This window comes from Urocampus carinirostris, chromosome 11, assembly GCF_059441175.1.
Source record: "Urocampus carinirostris isolate Australia breed hairy pipefish chromosome 11, RoL_Ucar_1.0, whole genome shotgun sequence".
Taxonomy (NCBI): Eukaryota; Metazoa; Chordata; class Actinopteri; order Syngnathiformes; family Syngnathidae; genus Urocampus; species Urocampus carinirostris.
This window is the reverse complement of record NC_142359.1, coordinates 5619780-5642183: the sequence shown is the minus strand read 5'-3', so window position 1 is coordinate 5642183 and position 22404 is coordinate 5619780. Positions and strand designations below refer to the sequence as shown.

General features: G+C 43.1%; 1 protein-coding gene across 7 annotated transcripts in view; it reads right to left on the bottom strand.

Annotated features, from left to right (window-relative positions):
• Window positions 1-22404, bottom strand: part of LOC148356276 (pleckstrin homology domain-containing family A member 5-like) — a 145664-nt gene that overhangs the window by 52422 nt on the left and 70838 nt on the right. For all 7 annotated transcript variants that reach the window (XM_088346691.1, XM_088346696.1, XM_088346694.1 and 4 more), the window contains 6 exons: window positions 19302-19406; window positions 19151-19223; window positions 17589-17689; window positions 15489-15634; window positions 11616-12578; window positions 3333-3604 (listed from right to left, as the gene is read on the bottom strand). In XM_088346691.1, coding sequence (XP_088202817.1) covers window positions 3333-3604; window positions 11616-12578; window positions 15489-15634; window positions 17589-17689; window positions 19151-19223; window positions 19302-19406 — 1660 coding nt within the window. The remainder of the gene's footprint in view (window positions 1-3332; window positions 3605-11615; window positions 12579-15488; window positions 15635-17588; window positions 17690-19150; window positions 19224-19301; window positions 19407-22404) is intronic.

Here is a 22404-nt window from a genome sequence, read left to right as displayed (position 1 = left end):
GACAGCAAGACAAACACATACAATAACAAACAAAATAAAAAAGGAAAAGCAATAGCAAAAAAACACACACAAACATTTTGGACTATGGAAGTCACTAAATGTGAGAGGATATGGAAGTAAAGCGACCGAGTGGAAGAAAGAGGAGATCGGAAGGATGATGACTTAAAGGAAGGTTGATGTGTTGGCCTTGAGTGAAACATACAATCCAAAGATCCATTTCTGACTAGGACTGCAGGTCATGATTATCTTTTTTCGGTAATTTCAGCATGAAGTTGATTTAATGATGTGGCAAAGGATTACTAAAAACAAGAACAGAGGGACAATAAAAAATACATCTTTTAATGAAAATACAGAGCCTGATCGCGACTTCGCATTTCATTAGTCGCCCGTTTACTCCTTCGCAGATTTTTCATTAAATCGATTTTGTCTTTATTGTCATTGATACCATTGTAATGTGCATTGTGTTTCTAGACAAATTAAGGGACAGATTAGGGAGTGCGTCCTGTGTTGAGAAAGTGTGACTGTCTGTGTGCCCAACTGTGATTGGCTGGGGTATGCTGTCAATCAAACAGCCGGGGTGGGCATGTGCAGTCAATGTCTCCAAATTAAAAATAAAATGGGAAGCACACATCAGACACATACAAACTAAGGTATCTAAAAGCATTTCAAGAATTCATAAAGCCAAATTCATTTTAAACTATAATGCATTGTATTTATTATATTGTTCTCTAGTTCTGCCATACTGAACATATTGTGCAGAATTCTGGGGCCCCTTTTTATCCTCCAAAAACGTGCAATTGGAACCATACACAGGGTAGAATATTAGGATCATACTAATATTTTAGTCCTGCAGTCCAAATGATTAAAACTGGACGATTTAGTAAATTTTTTTACTTCAGAACTGCTATTTAAGGTCAACAAAATCAGAGTACCAGAAAACATCCAAAAATGATTCACTCGGAAAAAAGGAAGTTATAACTTAAAGGGTCTGTCGTAAATTCTAAATCCGAAGGTGAGAACCACCAGGAAAAGTATGTGTGTGTCTGTGTGCGGAGTCAAACTTTGGAACAATTTACAACACGAGATCAAACAATGTCCAACTATTCACGTGCTCAAATTTAAAAACAAAAAAACATTACTGGCGGAATACAGAGATGAAGAAAATGGGGTAGGAATGATACTAGAGATTGGAAATACTGCGTTTACAACTATAGTTAACCTTGATGTTATTGTTACTACTATTATATCATAACTTATTATTCCTATTGTTGTTATTATCATTGGTGTCACAGTGATATTTAGTGACTAGTAGCATCATAACGTTAAAAGAGCTAGCTTTTTACTACCTTTTTAGCCATTAAGCAAGCTATCCAACTAGCTTTTTACATTTTTTTGTGCATGCTACCTAGCTAATATTTTAACTTCTTTGCAAGTGATTAAGCTAAATGTTGGCCTCCTTTCAAGCTAGTGAGCCCAACATTTTTTTTAGCTTTCATTCTGGCTATTTAGTTGGCTTTTTTCTCTTTTAGGCTAGCTATCCTTTTAGTTTTTTACTTTTTTCTAGCAAACTATCAATCTAATTTTTAGCCATTTAGCAAGCCTTCTAGCTAAATTTCTATTTTAGAAATTTGTATCAAACCAGGTGCTCTTTGCGCTAATTGCTAACAGAAAGAAGCTTGACACTCGAACAAAAGTTGGGGACCCCTTGATGTAAGGATACCCAGTGTTCTGGTTTGCCCGCGTCCCTGCGTCCTAGACGCATCATTTTCGCTGGGGACGCATAGTCTCAAATCAACGTGCGTCCCCGGGACGCAACTTTATTGACACTAAATTGTCCTTATTACCCGATTACATTTTTTTTAAACAAAGATTTACCGCACTCCAAACTTTTCGTCAGGCAGATCCAGCAGATGTTGTTTTGGTCTCGCGGTTCGAGTTTTCGTCTGCACGCCGATCTCGAGTTGTGTGTTGAAAAGTCCGTCTCTTTTTAGAGAGCCTGCTTTTTCGGCTCAACTCATTCAAGAGAGCCGGCTCTCCAACGGCTCACTTGCATTGATGCATCATATTACGAATTCTTATGTTGTATCGCGGGTGGTTTTGGTCCCCATTAACCGCGATAACCGAGGTCCCACTGTATTACCAACAATAATTTGATGCAGAAAATGAATTCATAATTTGATGATTAAAACTGAATGAATATATAGATTTATATTATATATTTGTCGCCGATTTACGATTTTAACCTCGATAACACTAAATGTTGGGGACCCCTAGATCTCTGTTGGGACCCATAGATTTTTCAGCATGCGAGTCCCCAGGACCCATCACTTTTCACAGGCAAAATGAACACTGGATACCTCACTCAGTTGGAAAGTCGACATTAGAATCTGTTGTTGACTACAGTGGAACCTCGGTTTTCGAACGCCTCTCAGTTCGAACAAATCGGAGTCCGACCAAAAATTTCGAGAAATTCTTGCTTCGCTGTTCGGTCAAAAAATCGGAGTTTGAACGCCGGTAATACGTGAGTGCGTACGCTAGGGTGCGATGCTGAGCGGTGTACGAAGTGTTTTAGCCCTTAATTATGCCTCCGAAGAAAGTCAGTGCAAGCAGCAAAGTTGCTACAGGTGAAAAAAGAAAAGTAGTGCGTACAACTATTGCATTTAAGAAAGAAATAATAGCAAAATATGAAAGAGGTGTGCGAGTGTCTGATCTTGCCTGCGCCTTCTGCTGACCACCACAAAGGTAAGAAATCCTATGCATGATTCTTTTCTTTATCAGTTTTTTAAATCTTTTACACGTTCATGTTAGCGTAATCTTTCGTACGGAAGATTACGATAACGCGAAAGTACGATTAGCCTGGGTTAGCTTTATGATTACGTTGAATATTCAGGTAAACATTAAGGGTGTTGGAACGGAGCCCAACATTCAGGGTGTTGGAACACAGCCCCCTTTCCAATGAACCGCTCACCACTTGTTGTGGATACCCGGGTGCTAAATGACTTGTAAACGACCTGATTTTTTTATTTTTACACGTTCATGTTAGCGTAATCTTCCGTACGGAAGATTACGATAACGCGAACGTACGATTAGCCTGGGTTAGCTTCATGTTTACGTCAAACATTCAAGGTAAACATTCAGGGCGTTGGAACGGATTAAAACGATTTACATTATTTTTAATGGGAAAAATTATTTCGGTGATTGAACAAATCGGTTTTTGAACAGGGTTCTGGAACGGATTATGGTCGAGAACTGAGGTTCCACTGTATTTCGGTTACCAATTTTTGCCGACTTTGCAGCGATTGAATTAATCGGCGAGAAAGGGTCAGAGCTACCTGTTGGTTGAGCCAGACTTTGCCTGGAGAAGGCTTGCCTCTGCTGCCATTCATAGAGCTGCCACATGGTGTCGTCCCTCATAGATCTTCTCTTTTCGGCGGCGGTGGTGGAGGCGGGTCGAAGAGCCCGATCGTACGTGGAACCCGCCACGCTGCAGATGCTGTCGGGCCTCACGTTTCGGGGTAGCGTGCGGTAACCCTCGGGGTATCTGGGAACAAGCTGCGGATGGTGGCTGGGCATGTTTCTGGGTAACGTCTGGTAGGATGAAACACTGGAAAACACAAAAAGAATGGGGAAGACTGGTTTCTTAATGAAGTACTTTTGGGATCAACAGGTCGTAGGTTCGATTCCCGGCTACTCCGTGTTATCCGTCGAAGTGTCCTTGGGCAAGACACTGAATCCCTAATGTCCCCGATAATCAGGTAGGCGCCTTGCATGGCTGACTCCCGATTGGTGTGTGAGTGAATGGGTAAGTGTGAAACACATTGTAAAGCGCTTTGGGAGGTCTTCATTGACTTGAAAAGCGCTATAGAAATGCAGTCCATTTACCATTTAGCATCTTGATTATCCTCAAAACGTTTGGAGGCTGACTCCCTATTGGTGTGTGAGTGTGAGCGTGAATTAATATAGGAAGGGTTTCAAATTTAAGCCATCTAATAATGAAGGACTAAAATAATTGATCCTTGGGCAAGACACTGAATCCCTAATGCCCCCAATAATCAGGTAGGCGGCTTGCATGGCTGACTCCTTATTGGTGTGTGAGTGTGTGTGTGAATGGGTAAGTGTGAAGCATATTGTAAAGCGCTTTGGGAGGTCTTCATTGACTTGAAAAGGGCTATATCAATGCAGAACATTTACCATTTAGCATTTGGATTATCCTCAAAACGTTTGGAGGCCGACTTCCTATTGGTGTGTGAGTGTGTGTATGAATGGGTAAGTGTGAAGCACATTGTAAAGCGCTATGGGAGGTCTTCATTGACTTGACAAGCGCTGTATCAATGCAGACCCATTTACCATTTCAAAGATTCCTGAAACAAAGTATCTTTTAGGTTCTTCTCAACAAGTGTGTAGTGGTACTACAGTGTGTAACTTTTCTAATAACTGCTGAAAACATAATAATTAATTGCCAAAAGGGTGGTGGTGTTAAATTTCCGTGGCGCACTCCAATTACATCCGGTTCATCTGAATTAAACCCCTAACTCTAGCAAATGAGGGTTAGAAAGTCCAAATCCTCCCAAAAAAGTAGAGTGAGTAGAAGAGAGAGGGACACATATCCCGTTTAATAAAGTCAGCTTGGGTGCGCCCTAGCTTCTCTATAGCCATGCTCCATTGGCATTACTGTTCAGCTGAAAGCAAATTACAAGGGGGAATAAAAACATTGTATGTGTACATGTGGTTTTATGTATACCTACAGAGGGCGCTGCGGGACAAGGAAAAGCAGGAGGAGTGATTGTGGGAAAGATGAGGCTGAATAAACAATAGTTCTTTAAACACGACAGTTTATTGTTGTAATCCTCCATACATCCATCCATTATCTGCACCGCTTATCCTCAGTAGGGTCGCGTGGTAGCTGGAGCCCATCCCAGCCATCTTCGGGCAGTGGGCAGGGGACACCCTGAACTGGTTGCCAGCCAATCGCAGGGCACACAGAGACAAGCAACTCATTCACACCTAGGGACAAGTAGGACCGGCCAATTAACCTGACATGCATGTTTTTGGAATGTGGAAGGAAACCGGAGTGCATGGAGGAAACCCACACTAGCACGGGGTGAACATGCAAACTCCACAAAGGAGGTTCGATCTCATGACCTCAGAACTGTGCCGCACACGCGCTAACCACTGCTCCGTCGTGCTTCCCTTGTTGTAATCAGTTCCAATATTAATGTTTTGAGGTGAGTGAAATTAATAGCCAAGGCAAAATGGTACTGTGTTGCAGGTTCAATTCCCATTGCATAAAATACAGAGCAAATGAGATTGGCGAATATTTGTCAACGAATCAACTATTGTTCAATTATAGAATAGAATAGAATATACCTTTATTGTCATTGTTACAACATGGTTTGAATATATTGTGACAATTGGACATGGCACTCCAGTTCCACGTTTTACAGTAAGGATAAAGAAAACAAAGAAGATAAAGGAACAAAGAAGATGTTTGTACTGTCCTTATACAATTATGGTGATATACTACTGTAAACCTTGGAACAATGTTCACTGGGTGAAAAAAATGGAATACGGTACAAGCAAAAAGTGAAGAAACTTGTTCTTTGAGTGCAGCCCGGTACCGAACGACCCACGGGCCGGAGGTTGCCGACCACTGATCTAAAGCATTTGAAACGATAATACAGTAAATGTCAGTATTACTGATGCGAAGCACCTGAGTCGGCTCCTTTGGCGCCAACTGCCTCGGACGTTGATCGGCTGCTTATCTCTTTTCAAACCCCCGTCTTCCTGTCACCGTTTGTCAGCCCGTCTGCGAACCTAAGCCAACGCTAGGCAAGCCCTTTTCGACCCTGACTTTCTCTTGTCCTGATTCCTGTGTGATTTCCGTCTCCGACCCGGTTTCTGAACTCTATTACGTTTTTTCTCCCCCGTCCCGGCCATCGATCTGCTTTTCCCCGTTCTCGACACTGCCTTCGCTCGCCACGGAAATGCCACTTCCCCGTTCTGAGCGATCTGCCACCCGTGACCGACGATCACCGGATCGTGGGTGCAAGCCTTTTCCTCCTTCTAAATAAAGCTGGGAAAAAAACGAACGCAAGTGGGTCCTGTCTCCGTTTCTGGTCTCTGACAGTAAAAGTTTTTTCACCTCGATGAAATAGTGTGCCTTGAGTTACTAAACGTCGAGAAACCCTGGTTTAGAGATTGTTCCTTAATAGAATAGAATACAACAGAATAGAATACACCTTTATTGTCATTGTTAAAAAATGGGTTGAACATATTGTGACAACGAAATTGGACGTGGCGCTCCAGTTTCACATTTAACAATGAGGATAGAAGAAATTAAATTACCGTATTTTCCGCACTATAAGGCGCACCTAAAAGCCTTTATTTTTTTCAAAAGCTGACCATGCGCCTTATAATACAGTGCGCCTTATTTATGGATCAATATTAAGTCGCAAAGTCTTGCAACTAAAGTAAGCAGCCGCCGACTCGATTTTCCCCTGAAAGCGAAGTCGTCCGCAGTGTATGCTGGGATTTATATACCGGCGTTTCATTTCCAATGTGTCAATCATCATTTGAATCAGTCACTATTGGCTAAAGTTATTCGGAGGTAAAGAGGGCGGATCCTTTTTATCATTTACAGGCTAGCATAGGCTAAAGGGGCAAAACAAAGCCTGCAATTGGCCGAAAAAGATGAATGTGAATCACATGTTGGGTTGCACTACGGCAGAGAGAAAACATGTTTTACTATTCTGTATTTGTAAATATTTTACTCTCCCGGATTGACTACACTCACGGTTGAAAGAAGACCATGGTTACGTATCATTATTGAACGTGATGGCTGCAAGAGAACTAAGGTGAGCTATGCGGATTTATATTTTCCTTGTTTAAGAACGATCTTGATGTTTCTGTGATGAGTCTATTTAACAAAATTTAATTCAAAGTGTTTATTGTCATATGCACAGTAAAGAACCCCGTTTCCCTGCACGATAAAATTCTTACTTTGCTGTCCACACAGTTGCCAGCAAAAAATAAAATGGAAACTAAGAAATGTTTGTTTGGTGACATCGTACGGACACCGCATCCGCACGTGTCATAGACACATATTTGCTTCTTTGCAAGCTTTGGGAATGTTAAGGGGGTAATAAGTTGGACTGAACTATCTGACTGTTTTGTCCACGTTCCCATTGTAGCGCCTTATAATCCGGTGCGCCTTATGTATGGAAAATATAGGACCAAAAACTATTTTTTGGGGGTGCGCCCTATAACCCGGTGCGCCTTACAGTGCCGAAAATAGGGTAAATTAAATTGAATTTTATATGGTTAACAGTGAGATGATAATATTTAAGGTGAGAAAAATCATTGATCTCACGAAACATCAAATTTATATTCACACTGCAGTCACTGACCATTCTTTTCGAGCACCGCGACTAAAACGCTTCTGTATTTCTGACGAAAATTGTAGCGAAGCAGCAACCCAACAGAGATTCACTTGAAAATTGACACAACAAGCTTTTAGTCCCTCTTCTGGATGACAAGGCCAGAGCAAGGACAAAGGAGTATATACAAAGAGAGAGTAGGCGGAAAAGCTTTTAAGTCTTAATGTGGGTTGGTGCACACCGCGCATCCTTGCAGCATGACGGCGATCAAAGTTAATAACTCGTTACCAGGTTTTTTTTGTACCTTGATCAGAATTGGAGTAAAAAAAAATCACAAATGGGGTTATGCAAAAGCAGTTGGCGTTTGGGTCAATTTGCAGCTTTTGAAAATATAGAAATATTAGAAATGCTAGAAATGATATCAGGTGTTCATATTGATAGCCGTATTACAATAAAAGACCGATATTAGGGTCAAGGCCCGTTGTCATGATTACCGATGTGAATCACCTACTGCTTCGGACCCTGATTGGCTCCCGATCGGTACTTGTACCCACTCCTGTCTGTCCCCTTTTGTCAGTCCGTCAGTGAACCTCAGTTTACACTAAGCTCTTTTTGACCCTGACTCCCACCTGTTTTTTGCTCTCGTCTGTTCCCCGACTTCGACTTGTTATTGATCCTGACCACGACTGCTCTCCCGTCCTGGCTTTCGACCTCTTTTTGTCCCCGACCACGTCTGCTCTCCTTTCCTGGCTTTCGACTCGCTTCCGACCCCGACCACGTTTTTGCTCTCCTGTCCCGACTACTGACCCGTTTTTCGTTCCCGACACCGCCATCGCTCGCCACTTCCCTGGATAGTATCTTCATCGAACGAACTAGACAACGGACACTAAAAATGATAGACGATCCCAGTCACCCTGCTTGCAGGTACTTTGATTACCTGCCGTCAGGTCGCCGTCTTCGCTCCATTGCGAGCAAGACTACACGTCTTAAAGAGAGTTTTTACCCTTCCGCTATTCGCATTTTCAACAAGAAATGACTTAGGTTATTATGTATAGTATTAGCCAACAACGTTCCTCCGACCTATTCTACTCTAGTCTTGTTATTTACGTATTCTTTATTTTTAAACTATTCTAAAAAATTACTTTGTATTATCCACAATATTTTTATTACTCTATTCTTTTACATCTATTATATCATCATTATTGAGAGTTTGCGTGTCAAATGATTTCTTGTATAGATCATGTTTATGGTTTATACTGGCTGAATACAAATAAATAAAAATAAAAATACCGTAAATTCCGGACTATAGGCCGCTACTTTTTTCCTAAACTTTCAACCCTGCGGCTTATTCAGTGATGTGACCAGTTTATGTAATTTTTCTAACGGCCGCCAGTGGCGCTCGAGTACAAAAGATAAGATTTAGACCGGTGGAATATATGCGCAGAGGAAGACTGCAACTTCTTGGCTTAGCATAAACATACCCTCATCATGCAAAATGCAAAAAGAAAGGCACATCAAAAAATCCACCATCACCAACGGGTTCCGAAAAGCCGGTCTGCTGCGTGACGGAGAGAAGGGCAAAGAATCAGGAGTGGATTAGAGTTCAAGCAACAGTGACGGCGCGAGTGAGGCTGCGGGAGCGTGGGACGACGTGTATATGACAAAGTTTCTTTCCGACACTGAGGAAGACGACTTTGATGGCTTCAGTTCTAAGGAGGAAGATGAGGACGGTTTACCGTGATTTTTACAAGTACGGTATGATTTTTTAAAAGACCCGTTTACTGTGTTGCGAGCGTGTTGCTAGCGTGTTGCTACCATTCACTGCCCTGTCACAGGCACCGTTTGGGATGAAAGTTATATTATTATTATCAAAGCTTTGAAAACTCTCTCGGTGTACCGTCTTTCTTTGTAAATATGTGTAACCATGTATAATATGTATTTTCAACTGTATATTTTCGTAACGTATTTATTTTAGACACTTATTCTGATATGTTTTGCACGGGCGAATGAAAAAGAAGGGGGGCAACAAACGCGGAGTGTGGAGTAAAGGTGAGACCTGTTTGTGGACATGGCGGACAATAGTGGATATATATTTTTCCCACACTTACTTTTGGAAATATACTTTTCCTTGGATTACTTTCAACGGGACCCGGACTCTGCAGGTCTGCATCAAACCTTAAGTACCGGTATCATTTTCCGTTCATCTTGCCGGCTGTGACTTTTGGACTGTGTATTTTAATGAATGACATTCAGTTTCAATCGCGGGACTTAATGTCGGGTTTGGGTTAATTTTGTGTTTGTGTTACATTTTTTAAATGTGGGCGCATGCAGCTTATATAAAGGTGCGGCTTGTGTAAGTAAAGAATCGGTTTTCCTCTTAAAATATGGTGGGTGCGGCTAATAATCAGGTGCGCTGTATAGTCCGGAATTTACGGTACTTCCATGTTCAGAGCGACCTGGTTCCCGCGTCCAGCAATCACCGGATCGTGGGTGCAACCCTTTCTCTTTCTTCCAATAAAACTAGTGAGAAACGCAACGCAAGTGGGTCCTGTCTCTGTTCTGGTCTAGACATCTGTGGGCCACATCCGGCCCGCGTGAAGGTTGTCTGTGGCCCCTGAGACAGGAATCGTTGATGGTTTTTTTTTTCACTCTCATTTTTTTTTTCGTGAAGGAGGTGTTGTTCATTTAATACATTCTTGCACTTGATTTTATTTCATTTCAATCCACATTTTAAGACTTTCGACATTACATTTAAGACATTTTAATGCCCATTTGGTCCAGAGTTTTTGGAATAATGAATTCAATGCCTTTCAAGAGTTTTCAAGGACCAGCAGGAACTCTGTTTGGAAAAATATTTCGGTTGAGTGAATGATGGAAAAAAAAAAATCATTTTTTTTCACCTATAAGTCAATATGCGCAGCACGGCAGCGCAGTGGTTCGCGCTTGTGCGGCACAGTTCATGTCATGGGAACCTGTCGTGGGTTCAAATCCAGCTCAAGACTTCCTGTGCGGAGTTTGTATGTTCTCCCCGTGCTTGCGTGGGTTTCCTCCGGGCACTCCGGTTTCCTCCCGCGTTCCAAAAACATGCATTTCAGGTGAATTGGCCGGTCCAAATTGTCCCTAGGTGTGAATGAGCGAATGAGTTGTCTGTCCCTGTGTGCCCTGCGATTGGCTGGCAACCAGTTCAGGGTGCCCCCTGCCCACTGCCCGGAGATGGCTGGGATGGGCTCCAGCCCCCCCCGCGACCCTAATGAGGATAAGCGGTACGGCTAATGAGATGAGATGAGAAGTCAATATGCAAACCACTTTTGCTAAAGAACAGACTTAAGTCTTCTGATGGTGCCGGAATGATATCAACTTCTTTAATTTAAAAAAACAGTAGTATTTTACTTCGCTTGTGGTAAAAAAAACGTACTTCATCCCCCCAAAATTATATCTATCTATCTAGATCTCTATATTTCTCTCTATCTCTATATCTATCCTATCTATATTTTTCTCTATCTCTCTCTCTCTCTCGCTCCCTCTTGGGGCGGCAGTGGCTCAGGAGGTAGAGCGCTCCTCTTGGGATCAAGAGATCGCAGTTCGAATCCCGGCTCCTCCGTGTTACATGTCGAAGTGTCCTTGGGTAAGACACTGAACCCCCAATACGCAAGTTAGTGCCTTACATGGCTGCACAGCCGCTATTGGGAAATGTGAAGCACACTGTAAAGCGCTTTGGGAAGTCTTGACTTGAAAAGCGCTATATAAATGCAGATCATTTCATTCTCTCTCTCTCTCTCTCTAAAATGAATAAATAAAATATGGATTCAAATAATAATAAGGGAATCAATCATATTTGCCAACCATGTTGCTGCTGCGGGTACCTAAAAACCACAAACCTTGCTAAAGGTTAGGTAGAAAAAAATGTTGTGGTCTGGTCACTTTGAGTTTAGTTTGAGTTAGTTTGTATTCTTCCTCATGCTTTTTAGTACAGTGCTCGTTTTCCGTTGCGCTCAACAATACAATGACATCTAGTGGTGAAATTATACACACTGCTTTTGGAATGAGCCCGGAGGAAAGCACAGGGAGAACATGCAAACTCCACACAGGAGGTTTGATCTCATGATGTGGTGCACGAAAAAAAATACTACTTATTGGAGGTGTGTCTTATAATTTAGGAGTGCCTTAAAGTGTGGTAGTAAATTGTTCCCATGATGCATTGCGCAAGACATAACCCCGCCGCAGTCAATCTTATCTTACCTTCTGTCTTCTTCCGGGCGAGTTCTGCGACTCAATTGCTCCAACTGCTGAATGGAACCGGTCCTGGACAGCCCCCGGTCGGGTTCCTGGACGGGAATGGCCGAAACCCTGGCCCGGTTTTGGTTTTCTGGATCGAGATGGTCCCCCGCCGCCGAGACGTCCACCGTGGCGACATTCGGAGAAGCGAGCCCGGCGGCGCCCGCAGCTTGCAGTTTTCCGATTTGAGCGTGAGACATTGGAGCGTTAGCATCATGTTGGAAACGGCGTTTATCCGCATGGCAAAGGGTGGCGTACTTTTCCAAATCTCGTAGGGTGGCGTATTTGTCCCCTTCGCGGAGCGTACTGTACTTCCTCACTTCCTTCAAAGTGTTGTATTTGTCCACAATTTGTAACGTTCCGTATCTACTTTGAGTTTCTTTCAATGAAAGTTGCCTCCTCACTTCCCTCTGAGGGACGTATTTGGGAGTTTCATCGGCGAGGGTGGGAGAAACTCCCATTTTTTGCAGAATTGTGTCCTCCTCTTTTGACAAAAAACATTGGTGTCCAACGGTAGCCGGAGCGCATTTTTCGTCCGTGTTCCTGTTTTTGTCGTCCGCTTTCCCAAACGAAGACTTGTCCGAGTCCCTCCGAATGGAGTATTTTTCCCCATCCTTCTGCAGCATGTACTTTTCACCCCCCCGATGGAGGAGAAACTTGTCGCCATCCTTTTGGAGCATGTAGCTCACGCAGTCTTGCTGCAAGCAATACCTGCCCCCGTCTTTCTGCAAAGTGTAGTACTCCCGCTCCTTCCGAGCTTTATCTCCGTCCCTCGGCCGCTTCTCGTCCATCCTCGATAGGGAATGTTGGCGAGCGGGGACGCGATTCCGCTCGTTGTTTTGGATCTCGGGTCGGCTGGAAATTCGATTGTTCAACATGTTGTTCGTCTCCTGGGACGCCAGTTGTTCAAGTTTCAACTTATCCAACCTGGGAGAGAAACAGAAGATGGAATACTGTACAAGCGAAAACCATTTGTGGGTGATATACAGTCAAAATTGAGTGTACTTATTATTTTCAAGATTTAATTCATAACCAAAATAAGTTCAAGTAGGTAAACTGCATCGATTGTCCAGGGTGTTGGAGGGCTTCCCTTTTTTAAGGCACTTTCTGTCACAGTTGCCATGGCGCCCAATTGGCCCCGCCCGGCTTCCCGTCTGTTTATGCTCAGTGCTCTCACTCTCCCTCTGTCAGTCCGTCAACGAACCTCTGCCCCGCAAGACGTAGGTTTTGACTCGGTCCGGTTTCCCATTGGTATTCCCTGTCCAGTATTGTTCCAGTTTATTTTTGTCCTGTTTAACATTGATTTCCAGTTTTGTTCCCGTCTATTTTTGTCCTGTTTATTATTCTCTCCACCAGCTCGGTGGCCTTGGGGGAAGGGCGCTCGACCCGAGACTGGGATATTGCTGGTTCAAGCCTCGGCCAAGTCATACCTAAGACTTATAACATTGGTGCTCATTGCCTCCCCGCTTGGCGCTTTGCATTAGGGTTTGGAATCTGGGGTTTGGTCACCTAATGACTGGGAATCCCCTCCTCTGTATCAATCTCCCAGAAAGAGTCAGAAATGACTCTAACCACCTCCCACTAGGGGGATATGGCTCTGGTATGTATATATAATATATATATAACATTATTCTCTCCAGTTTTCGTTCCCGTCTAGTTTGTCCTGTTTTATTTCGAATTCCTGTTTCATTATCTATCCTGTCTGTCCGTCCCGTCGGGTATCGTCCTCATCTGTCCGATATCTACTCGGGCAATTGGTATCGATCTCGCCGGTTTCTGGCTTCTGATCATTTCACGCCAGACTGCTGCCTAACGTGCATGACTTCGCATTTCCCGTAAAACGAAAGGCTTGTGTAAGTAACGTCACACGTTTGGGTCCTGATCCAGTTCTAGTCCATGACACTTTCAGTTGTGGTTTATAAACAAAAACATACTCTTTTTAATCCCTTGCATTCATTACCAATCAGAGTGAATATGTATCAATAATGGGTATCGTAGCTGGCTGATACCAAGCCTTTCATAAAAGTAGCAAAAAATTCAAATATAAATTACAAAAAAGGCATTAACTTCCTGCAAATCAAATGAAAAAAATTTTTTTTTTTAAAGGTTCTTGGGGTGAGGAAAAATTCCTTTTGAATTACTAATTGGCTTTGGTGTCAGTTACTACAGGTAACATCCGACTTTCTCCCTACCCAACTTACATACGAACGTGCTTCCGACCATGGCCAGCAGGGGCTGATTTGTTTTCAAGCAAGATGCTTCATCTCATCTCATCAGCCTCGCGCTTATCCTCATTAGGGTCGCGGGGGGGCTGGAGCCCATCCCAGCCATCTCCGGGCAGTGGGCAGGGGACACCCTGAATTGGTTGCCAGCCAATCGCAGGGCACACAGGGACAGACAACTCATTCGCTCATTCACACCTAGGGACAATCTGGACCGGCCAATTCACCTGAAATGCATGTTTTTGGAACGTGGGAGGAAACCGGAGTGCCCGGAGGAAACCCACGCAAGCACGGGGAGAACATACAAACTCCGCACAGGAAGTCTGGAGCTGGATTTGAACCCACGACAGGTTCCCATGACATGAACTGTGCCGCACAAGCGCTAACCACTGCGCCGCCGTGCTGCCCAGCAAGATGCTTATTATTGGTAATTCAAAGCCTGGCACCGAAAAACGTAGCAGCCCGGCAGGGTGTACGATCATTTTGGCAGCCAGCCGGCACAGCAATCCATCACTATACTACAGTAACTAAATGCAATCCTGACAGTAGGTTGCCCCATTGCCTCCGATTTATGACCGGTTGGTCCAATGTTATCTCTAATTATTCAAGAGTCAAGTTATCATTCATTACTTTTCTTCTATTTATATGAAGTGAATCTATTCCCATTATTATTTTCATCATTGTCATCATCATTAGGGATCGGCGAGTACTGATACCAAATATGACTTTAGTCGACGATACCGACCTTTTCTAAGGAATTGGATCTCGCAGCAATCAAAAACTACAAATTAGAGAAATGATAACTCGTTACGAGGTTTTTTTTGTACCTTGATCAGAAAGGGAGTAAAAAAAAGTCACAAATGGGGGAATGAAGTAGGCAGTTTTGAGGGTTCTACAAAAACAATTGCCGTTTGGGTCCATTTGTAGTATTTGGGAATATATAAATATTAGGAAGGCTAGAAATGATATCAGGTGTTTGTATTGATAGCCGTATTACAATAAAAGACTGATAAGATGTCTGGGAACCTCAGTTAACACTAGGCAAGCCTTTTTCGACCCCGACTCCCACCTGTCCCGTTCTCTTGCTCCTGTCTGTCACCCGGCTTCGACCCGTTTTTGTTCCTGACCATGTCTGCTCTCCCGTCCCGGCTTTCGACCTCTTTTTGTCCCAGACCACGTCTGCTCTTCTTTCCTGGCTTTCGACTCGCTTCGGACCCCGACCATGTTTCTGCTCTCCTGTCTTGGCTACTGACCCGTTTTCCATTCCCGACATGCCATCGCTCGCTTTCAGAGCGACCTGCTTCCCGCGTCCAGCAATCACCGGATTGCGGGCGCAACCCTTTCCCTTTCTTCCAATAAAACTGGTGAGAAACGCAACGCAAGTGGGTCCTGTCTGAATACGGAACAACAACTACAAATTAGAGAAATGATTGATAGAAATTAAATTCAAATGAGGGAAAAATATCTAGAGACATTTTTTTAAAGATGTAAACCACTTTTATGCTTCAATGTCTCGTTTCAAATCAATATCGGACTAGAAAATGTCGTATTAAGCAACCTTATTGGAATGTTTGTTCCAGGATTTAGAAAATATCTACACAAAATGGAAACTGACATTTCTATCTGAGGGCATTTAAGTGAAGAGTTTCTGATGGGTCCACTGTGGACAAGGGCGGCGTCCGTCATAACTCTCATCCAGCACTCCATTTCTTTGGCGGTCTCGGTGCAGAAATAGTAGGTCCTCATATTGGGGTGAGTTGCCTACAGAGAAAACAGAAAGAGGATCAAAAAGATGATCTTCTTATGATCCACTTCACATCTCTAAATGATCCTGATCAAGCTTACAACAACTACCACACCAAATACTTGAACTCTCACTGCTTATTTCTATCTTTTAAGTCTTTTTTTACATGTTTACCCTAGAGCAGGGGTTGGCAACCTATGGCACTGCAAAATAATAATGATTTTTTTTTTTAATGAGCATTTTTACCTGAAATTTAGACATTTTCAGTTGCCGTGTTGTTTAGAGGCTTTACGGTAGCGCCGCTCCTCTTCTGCTCCGTGTGCGAGCCTTGTTAGGAATTAAATATCAAAATAACCCGTTTACCAAATTGTTCAAATTAGTTATCTGACTCCCTTAACCAAACACAACCAACATTCGCCGAACAATTCGCGCTCGTTTCTTGATGGAAAAGAGACCGGCATTTCCACACGGGGGCAGATTTAATTTCTTCAACAATTTAACTAAGTGAACTCCATTGAATATGGCCGAATTAGCCGAATTAGTGTCGCTCAAGTCTCTGTCAAGCCTACTCTCTCTCGTTCCCTGCCCACGTTTTCCGCAAGCTGGTGGGCCGGCTCCTTCCATGGGCGTGCCAGGGAAGTCCCCATGTGGGCTCCACCATCTCGGAGAAGAGCGTCCTGATGTCTGGACCAACCAAAACAACTCCTCCAAACAATGCCTGCCGTACTCCGAGAGTCCTGTTATCAACAGAACTAGACAAAATATTCTGCACTCGGATCAGCGTAACCAGTCATTGAACTTAAGCCTACTCGGTGAAAATCTTCATTGCACTCAATAAATGTAACTTGTATTCAATCGTATAAAATATTTCATAGTCAAATGTATAAAATCCTTCAGTCTACACAGCGACCCGCAGAAGAGGAAAAAATCCGTGTTTTGACTTAGCCACCAAAACACTGGCGCACGATAAATGAATGAATAATGACAGCTCCTTGAGCGGTAAATATCTCGTTCTTTGACTGACGACTGCAGGCTTGTGCAAAAAAATGACTGTGCTGTTCGTGCATTATGCCTCGAGAGCGTTGTGCCTCGCGCATCATGTGTTAAATCTTTCCTGATTTAGTGATCTGTCACTTGAAAATCTTAAACACACTTCTACTCCAAAGCATATGAATAACCTATATTTTTTGTTGACAATATCTGTGTATTATTTGTTATTGCAACATCCATTGCAGCCTGGTCATCCTGAAAGGGGGATTACCACATGTGCGGTCCCTTCTCAAGGTTTCTTCATTTTCCTCATGTTGAGACTTTGAGTTTTTCCTTGCCCTCATGTTGGTTTCAGATCAGGGGATGGTGTCATAATAGTCTGTGCAATAACCTGTGCAGCCCTTTGAGACTCTTTGTGATTAAGGGCTATACAAATAAAAATGACTTGACTTGACTTAAACGTCATTACGAGACGAAACACTAATTCAAGCCGTAGACATCAACACGCACTGTGTCCAGGTACGGCCAACAAACACAAACCCTAAAAACCTTTGTCACTGCTAAAAACACCACCACTGAAGCAAGTTATCACATTGCTCACTGCATAGCAAAGCACAGAAAACCATTTACATCTGCGACCAAATCAGCTGTTATTTCTGTTGCACTTATTTTCAAGTAGCCTTCTGCCTTGTTGCTGTAAAATGACAGCTCTTTCGGATATAAAAAAAAATGTTGTATGAGTCATTGATCTTGGTGTGGCACACTGATTTACAAGGAAATTTGAAAGTGGCACTCCACATCGAAAATGTTGCTGACCCCTGCCCTAGTGTGACATGTTTCATCTTGTTGCAAACAATGGTCACGATATTATCAATAACAAAGACAATTCAATCAAATTGTATCAGGGCCTAAAGGAAAAGTGTTACAGTGTCAAAATAATCATCAGTCATCTGTCAATTTCTTTTTTTTTTTTTTTTTTACCTTAAAGGCGTATTTTCTGCTAATGTGGTCATCCACTGACAACATGGAGATGTGGAAGCTAGGGAGCAGGATACTACCGAGGATGCTGTCTTCTTTTTCATCTACAACAAATTATATTGAAAAGATAACAGAAAATCATCAATATTTCACTGTATATAGTTAAATGTTCTAGGTTTTTATCATTACACTGTATATCATGCTAGGTATACGTTTTTAATCAAATTTCATATGATTTTTTGCTAAAACATTTCAATAAAAACATTCAAAAATCAACACAATGTTAATTTTCAGCCTACTGTGCGTATTTCCTTGCTTAAAAACATGCTGTGCTTTTAAGAGTATCATAACCAGCACACAGGATAGACCCAATCGCGTAACGTTTTCTCACAATTTTATTGAAAGAAAGAGGAAGGGCCTGCGATCCAATGCTCGCTGGACACGGGAAGCAAGTCGCTCTCGCGATCGGATTGTGTTCCGAATACTGAAGTGGATCTTCTGTAGCGGGCAACGGCGGTGTCAGGAATGGAAAAACAGGTCGATAGCCAGGACAGGAGAGCAAAAACGTGGTCGCGGTCAGAAACGGGTCGGAAGCCGGGACGGGAGAGCAGACGTGGTCAGGATCAAAAATGGGTTGTAAGTCGGGACGGTAGAGCAGATGTGGTCGGGATCAAAACGGGTCGTAGCCGGAGACAAACGGGAGCAAAAACGGGACAGGCGAGAGTCAGGGTAAAAAAAGGCTAGCCTTGTATTAACTCAGGTTCGCAGACGGACTGACAACAGGGGATTGACAGGACTGGGTATAACTGGGGACAGGGAGCCAATCAGAGCCCGCAGCAGTTGGCGCCAAATGAGTGGGCACAGCCGATTCCAATCAGTATTCATGACAAAGAGACAACTTGATAAAGTGAGTGCTGTTTCCTTTAGACAAGAGCATTCTTCAGTCATGCGGAAGTCGTAACCCGAGCGCGAAAATATGTCTCGGATTCATAATCATGAAGGAATAAGAACTGCAATGGTCAGGTCAAGCCACCAGAGACCTCTCTCTGTCTCTCTCTCTCTCTCTCTCTCTCGCTCTCACCTCACTTTGTCTCTTTTTCTCCTGCTGACTCTTTTTCTTTCTGTCATTTCACTTCTCTTATTCTTTTTAGCTCTCTTTTTTTCACTTTATTTTTCTCTCTATATTAATTTCCCCCTTCTTCTCCATTCATATCTCTATTCTGCTCTCTCTTTTTCTCTCACTGTTACTCTGTCTACCTTGATCTCTCTATCTGTTTATCGCTCTCTTTCCCTCCCTCCCTTTCTGTCTTTTTCTCCCTTTCTCTTAAACTTATTAGTTCGGCCCCCGTGAGATAAAACGAGTTTGACACCCCTGATTTAAGCAAACTTGTTGAGAAGTCGAGCATTTACAAGCACTTCACCCAAAAATGAAGCACTTTTGAAATATGCTTGAATACTAATGTCGTTTTCAAGGATTTCAAGCATCCGTATGAACCCTACATATAGCACACTTTACAGTAAAGTTGACAATCAACAATAAAAATGGATATTTGGGAGGAGCTTACCTCGGTAGTAGAAAAGGCACATGTCTGACAGAACAAACCACCTCTTCTTCCATAGCTTCATGCCCGTACTATCCTTTAGAGTGAAAATTCAGAAGAAAAACCATCAATATTGACTCCTGCTGATTTAAAGATTTCAAGTGCTCTACCTTACCTGCTTGTAAAGCCAGTTGCTTTTGACCACAGGGGCATTTGTGTTTCGCTTGATGGAGTTGGACCTCTTACCAAAATTGTGAACTTTCTTGGAAGATCTGGAGGGCTGGAAATATAGAAATGCAAAGAGAAAAACACTTTTATCATAAAAACGGTATGCAAAGCACGCACTGTCATTCGATGTTTATTTTATCAGAACAGCAATGCAACTTAATTGCATTTAAGACTTAACAGCCGACGGCAGAAAATGGGATTTCAAAGGGACAATTACCTTGTGTATTATTTAGCGCCACTGGGTGGTAAAAGAAAAAAAAAATTAAAACCCAAACAATTTTGATTTGATTAAAATAATAATAAGAATATAGGAACTATGTCAAAAATGTTGTATTTATTCTACATAACATAAGGCTTATACCCTCAAAAAAAAAAAAAACTTTCTGAAAGGTTGGGCAAAAAAATAACAACAAATTATACTTTTTGGTGACTCTGAGTTTCCATGGTTTTTTTCTTGTTCTTTTTTTGGTTGCACGACACAATACAGCGGCATCTAGTGGTCAGATATTAATGTCATGATTACTGATGTGACTCAGCTGTGCCTCCTCATTTGTTACCAACCGCCGCGAGTTCAAATTTGCTCCCTGTCACTATTTGAACCTGCTCCTGTCTGTCCCCTGTTGTCAGTCCGTCTGCGAACCTCGGTGTATACTAGGCAAGCCTTTTTTCGACCCTGACTCCCACCTGTCCTGTTTTTGCTCCCGTCTGTCTCGGGCTTTGACCGGTTTTGATTCTGACCACGTCTGCTCTCCCGTTCCGGCTTACGACCTCTTTTTGTCCCCGAAAACGTCTACTCGCCTTTCCTGGCTTACAACTCGTTTCCGACCCCGACCACGCCTTGCTCTCCCAGTCCCGGCTACCGACCTGTTTTTCCGTTCTTGACACCCCCATCGCTCGCTACGGAAGATCCACTTCCGTGTTCGAAGAGAAAAAGAGACGCTACGCAATTGGGTCTACCCTTTGTTCTGGACGTGACAATTACATTGTGTCCCTTTAAGATTTTACCCTCCCCCTTTTTTCACTATATTTTTTGCACCCTGTTTTCTAAACTATGTAAAAATGTATCTTCAGACCTAATCATAAGTATTCTTTTTTTAAATGTAGGTAGAAAACAAGTCCCTACTATGAAAAAATAGCTACTTACCCTATTGCTCATTTTAAAGAAATCCAAAAATAGTAAAAACACTCCCCAAAATGAGCAATATTTCCTGCTAAGAATTTTTTGGGGCACTATAATTATAAAAAGCACCCCATAGATGCGTTTTTTAAAATAAAATAAAATGAATCAGATTCTTTGTTCTCGCCTGAAAAGGGAGCATCGATTTTAAAGTCTGCAATGCAGGTTTCTCCTGATTAGGGGTATCTAAGCAATCATTTCCGATTATTCCGATTTTTCTTTCATTGGCCAAGTAAAACGCGTGAGGAATTAGTCTTTGGTATTCAAAACGGCTTTACTACACTAGTAAACAAGCCACTCAAGTCTTTCATTAATGACTATAAAGTGTTCACTGCCGGCAATGTGCTTTTACTGATACAATGTTGGGTCTAAAGCGACCATTTATATTCAGATTCAGATTCAGATTCAGATCTACTTTATTGTCATTCTAGTACACGTGTATACAGAACGAAATGTCGATGGATCTGACTCCCACAGTTTCCCTCAGTGTCCTTCAGTGTACAGGTATAAATAAAGCTGTATTGTGTTATTTACCATAGTGCCGATAGTGCAAGAAGAGACGCTAACCAGATGTGCAAGATGGGCAGTCAGGTTAACAAGTCAGGTACACAGTACCATTATATTGTAAACAATAACACTGTAAGTAATAACACTGTAAGTAACAATAGTGCAGAGATCAAATGTGCAAGGAGTGGCAAGCTATAAAAAAAACTGCCACTAGTGCAAAAGTCAAATTAGCAGCCGTTTAGATTTAAGTTAACTATATGTTAGATTGACCATTTAACAGTCTAATGGCCAGGGGGACTAGACTATTGCGGAGCCTGGTGGTCCTGCACCGCACACTGCAGTACCTCTTCCCAGAGGCTAGCAGAGTGAATAGTCCATGATGGGGGTGAGAGGGGTCCCCGGTAATGTTCTTAGCATGGGATAAGCAGCGCTTCTGGCCAATGTCCTGAATGGAGGGAAGTGTAGTCCCGATTATTTTCTCCGCTGTCCTCGTTACCCTCCTCACACTACCCCAGTCGGTAGCGCTGCAGCCTCCACACCACACAGAGATACAGCTGGTCAGGATACTCTCTATGGTGCCCCTGTAGAATGTGATGAGGGATGGTGGGGGCAGGTGGGCTCTCCTCATCTTCCGCAGGAAGTACAGGCGCTGCTGTGCCCTCTTAACCAGAGATGCAGTGTTCACGGACCAGGTGAGTTTGTTTGTGATGTGCACCCCTAGGAACTTGATACTGCTGACAACCTCCACAGCCTTGTTGTTGATGCAAAGTGGGGCATGGTTGGGCTGGTTTTTCCTAAAGTCGACAATGATCTCTTTAGTCTTGTCAACATTCAGGACCAGGCTGTTGTCCTTGCACCAGCCCACCATCTGCTCCACTTCCTCTCTGTAGGCCAGGTCGTTGTCATCCCTGATGAGGCCCACCACCGTTGTGTCGTCAGCATACTTCACGATGTGGTTTGTGGCGGACCTAGGGGCGCAGTCGTGTGTCATCAAGGTGAACAGCAAGGGGCTTAGGACGCAGCCTTGGGGGGAGCCCGTGCTGAGGTAGATGACATCTGAACTGTTCTGACCTATCCGCACAGATTGGGGTCTGTCACAGAGGAAGTCCAGCAGCCAGTTCCGCAGGGGGGTGTTGAAACCCAGAAGCCCCATTTTGTCTACCAGATGTTGTGGGATGATGGTGTTGAATGCTGAACTGAAGTCCAGGAACAGCATCCGCACATGGGTGTTCTTCTCCTCTAGGTGTGTCAGGCTCAGGTGAAGCGCAGAGGAGATGGCATCCCTGGTGGAGCGGTTTGTCCTGTAGGCAAACTGAAAGGGGTCGAATGAAGAGGGGAGACTGGAGGTGATGTGCTCTTTAACCAG